Source organism: Argentina silus (genome assembly GCF_951799395.1).
Source record: "Argentina silus genome assembly, chromosome: 4".
Lineage (NCBI taxonomy): Eukaryota > Metazoa > Chordata > Actinopteri > Argentiniformes > Argentinidae > Argentina > Argentina silus.
The window spans coordinates 6,038,411-6,042,776 of record NC_139658.1 but is presented as its reverse complement, the minus strand read 5'-3'; the positions used below and the strand labels follow the sequence as shown (position 1 = coordinate 6,042,776).

At 40.2% G+C, this 4,366-nt stretch overlaps 1 protein-coding gene across 1 annotated transcript; it reads left to right on the top strand.

Moving 5' to 3' along the window:
* Positions 1-375: 375 nt before the first annotated feature.
* LOC310803007 (parapinopsin-like) lies at positions 376-3,070 on the top strand (the record flags this gene model as incomplete). Its single annotated transcript, XM_083667644.1, has 4 exons — positions 376-712; positions 1,091-1,419; positions 1,833-2,075; positions 2,939-3,070. The coding sequence occupies 4 exons, from the start codon at positions 376-378 to the stop codon at positions 3,068-3,070; spliced, it is 1,041 nt and encodes a 346-aa protein (XP_083523770.1).
* Positions 3,071-4,366: the final 1,296 nt, after the last annotated feature.

The window sequence follows — 4,366 nt, the reverse complement described above, 5'->3', positions numbered from 1 at the left end:
ATATATATATATATATATATATATATATATATATATATATATATATATATATATATACATAACGGGAGAGAGTCTTATCCATTAATTCTGTTGTGACAGCTGGACAAAAACAAATTTGACCTCAAGTGGTCAGACATTTTCCCGAAAAAGTGGGATCAAGAACCTTGGCTTGGGGGAATTAGTTTTGGCTAAGTCTGGATCTGAGGGATTTACTTTAGGTTTTAGGGCACCTAATCTCAGAGATGCCACTCTCTATGTCTCCCACATCCCTGTCCCCTCACAGAGTTGAGGTGTTGGCTCTTGAAGTGTGAGAGTCTCTGTCTGAGTGTGAATGTGTATGTGTGTGTGTGTGTGTATTCTTGCCGTTCTGTATCTATGTATCGCCATGCCTCAGCCTCTCTGTTCAATACCTCATCCTACCAGGGGCCTGGCAACGAGCAGATCCTGTCCCGCCCCGGATTCATCACCCTTGCCGTAATCATGGCCATATTTACTGGGCCGGCAATTGTCCTCAACGCTACAGTGATCGCTGTGTCCCTCATGTACAAGCAGCTGAGACAGCCTCTCAACTTCGCCCTGGTGAACATGGCCGTGGCTGACCTGGGCACTGCGCTGACTGGAGGTATTCTCTCTGTGGTTAACAATGCTCTAGGATACTTTGCCCTGGGCAGGACAGGCTGTGTGTTGGAGGGCTTTGCTGTGTCCCTGTTTGGTGAGTGACTCTCGGTATGCAATTGTGAAACGCTTTGTGGCTGTCACATGCTGTACAGTATACAGCATGGATGACATTGATGCTAAAAATAGGGTAAATGATAAATATCATAATGCAATGTCAAATGTTACAATATAAATCTATAATATTAGATAGATTTTTATTGAATTGTTTCTTCTTTGTTGAGTCATTATTTTCCACCAATTGGTCCATCAAAGGGTGTTTGGTATTTAAGGTATACTGACTAGTGCTGCCTAAAGTTTGTATTGCCCTTAAATGCCCTACAAGATCAACTAATTAACAACATGATGCCATGATTTGAAAGTGGCACCTGTGGAGCTGTGTGTGATTGCCTGCTGTGTTCTGACTGGTCTGCAGGTATCACATCTCTGTGCACAGTTGCCTTGATCGCGGTGGAGAGGATGTTTGTAGTGTGCAAGCCACTGGGGACCATCTCATTCCAGACTAAGCATGCAGCAGGGGGTGTGGCCCTGTCCTGGGTGTGGTCATTCATATGGAACACCCCACCCCTGTTTGGCTGGGGCAGATATGAGCTGGAGGGTGTGGGGACGTCCTGTGCCCCAGACTGGCACAGCCGTGACTCCAAAAATGTCTCCTATATCCTGTGTTACTTCCTACTGTGCTTTGCTATTCCCTTCACCATCATTGTGGCATCCTACGCAAAGCTCATGTGGACCTTACGACAGGTGGGTGGGTGAGCTTTGCAGTCTGTCTGTCTGTCTTGTAGTTTGTCCTCCGATGTCTCCCTCCACTGGCCTCCCCTGGTACCCATGGATTATCACTTGCAGGGGAGGCTGGTGGAGGTAGAAATCGGATGAGGACAGGCTCATTGTAATGCATGGAATGGAATGAGAAATGGTATTAAACAAGTGTCCTCATTCCATTACATGCATTACAATGAGCCCATCCTCAGATTTCTACCTCCACCAGCCTCCACTGGTCACTTGTGACCTGAAGGACGTGTGTGAAGTCTGTCATGTAGTACATGGCACAATGTACACACTGTGACCTGTACTGTGTATGTCATGTATTGTGTGTACTTTCAGTGTAATTACTGTAGTAATTCAGAAGTTTTCCACTGAGCTGCCTCCTCTTCCAGGTGTCTAAAATGGGCTGTCTAAAAGAGGGTGCAGCAGCTAAGGCGGAGGCTAAGGTGGCCCGCATGGTGATTCTTATGGTGGTGACGTTTCTGATCAGCTGGCTGCCCTATGCCGGCCTGGCCCTCCTGGTGGTGTCTAACCCTGACATGAAGATCCACCCCCTGGTTGGGACAGTACCCGTGTACCTGGCCAAGAGCAGTACCGTCTACAACCCTCTAATCTACATCTACCTCAACAAACAGGTACTACAAACAATATCTTCAGATCTGGTAGCAAAAATTATACACTTGTTGGATTAATAGCAGACAATCTTATGGTATCCCTGTTTACCTAACCTCATTATTATTAGCAGTTGGTTAACTCTTGATGTTCCTCGGGTCTCCACCAAATTGGGTAAATCTGCTTTTAGTTATAGTACACCTAACTGCTGGAACAATCTACAGAAAAAAATCAGTTGGATGTTCTGGGCAATTTAGGGTGTTAATTGAGGGCCTCCTTGGTGGAAGATTTGATTGTTTCTATTGTGGTTTTATATGATCTATTGATTTCTGTATTGAACTGTGTTGTATTTTCTATGTGTTGTTTTGTTATTGTGTAACAATTGTGAACAGGGTGCACCTGCAAAAGAGGCCTTGGTCTCAGTGTGTTTCTCCTGTATAAATAAAGGTTAAATAATGGTCCTCTGTGGCTCAGTTGGTAGAGCATGGTGTTAACAACGCTAAAGTTGTGGGTTTGATTCCCACTGGCACCATATATACTGAAAAATATATGCACTCACTGCAATGTAAGTTGCTTTGGATAAAAGCGTCAGTTAAATGGCATATATTATTATTATATATTAAATAAAAACTATGATTTGTAGAATGACTTCAGGATGTACTGCTCTGTAGGACACTGACACCATCTAGTGGTATTCAATGAGAAAGCCTGTTTCTATAACCAATGGGTCATGTGATGTTTTGTCATAGAGATATTCATTTACTGAAGCTGTGAGTTCGCACTTTTGGGAAAATTCCATAGGTTCCAGGCAAACAAGCGCAGCTCAAACACTGTATTTTAAAGTATTTGACCCGTGGTCTTCTATATGCTGTTTTGTCATCCCTAGTTCCAGAAATATGCAGTGCCCTTTCTGCTGTGTGGGAGAAATCCATGGGCCTCAGAGGAGGAGGTGGTATCAGAGAGCCAGACCATCGTGGCCACCATGGGCCCTGACAACAACCAAGTCTCCCCCATGTGAATGTAGAGATGTCCACTGCTGGCATTCATAGCTTTTAACATTGGCCCGATTAACTTAATTATAAACCCATTTCTTTGGTCACCTATTACCCTTAACTCAATACAACATTCACCTCTGGGTTGTGTGTCAGATGGTTTGATTTGAAACTGGTAATTACTTTGTTACGTTTATTTACGGAGTGTTTATTTATTTGGCTACCATATCTATGAAATCAATTGTGGTTCTATAGTAAATATGAATATGCTGTCAATGTGATAAAAGTTCTGATCTGCATCCATCATTCATGTGCATAAAGTATAGTTTCTCACAAACAGTGCAGAATTTCAGTGTAAGTTTATTCAGTAATAATCATTAGAAAATAAAATATCAGTATCGATTCAAATAAATTCAAGGCCAAAATAAAATGGAAAAATACAAAAAAATGTATTGATACAAAACCTAGAGGGTCATAATAAAGCATTTGCTACTAAGATAAATCATGTTTACTGAATAAAAACATTACAGAGCAAATATCAGGACTTTCAAGTAGAGAACATTACCATGGGTCTTTCCTTACATTTGTACATATTTTACATTATCTTCTATTTTAATACATCTTTAAGAACAGTAATAGTAGTAATAGTAATCATAATAATTATAATAATATAATGAAAACTAATCAAAATGTTTAAATTAATAAGTGTTTCTCTGTAAACTGGTATATTACCATTGGATTCATTTTTTTTACCCGCAAACAGAGGAACAGTGCACCTTGAAAATGTTATTTTTTCTTTTTTCTTTTCATATTCTTTCAGTCCCAGCAATGTAAGGTGAGGTGTAAATGACAAATATAGATTTCACTAAACCATACACACAGTCACAAAAAAGTACAAAATTGTCTCACCTTAATACACAAAAAATGTGTATAGAAAAAAGGAGAAACAATAGCACTATACAGTTACTTGTGCAAAGACAAACAGCTATGTGCTAATATTTAAATACCATTGGTATAGAATGAACCAAATCATTTTCTTTTCTTTTTTCAGGAATCCCTGACATGAGGTAAAAGTAAGTTGGTTTTATCTTTAGTTTAACACAACTTTTTAAAAGTGTTTACAAAATAATGCATATTTTCAGTTTATCAGTAATTGCTACGAATAGTACAATGTGCCTGGAATGCGCATTGGTCCTTTCACAAGATAGTTATCAACAAAAAGACCATAACACATGTTTTTACTCACAAACAATTCAAAGAGCCCTTTCAATGTGCACACAAAGTGGAAAACCTACATTTTCACGACAGTATTCGGTTGACTG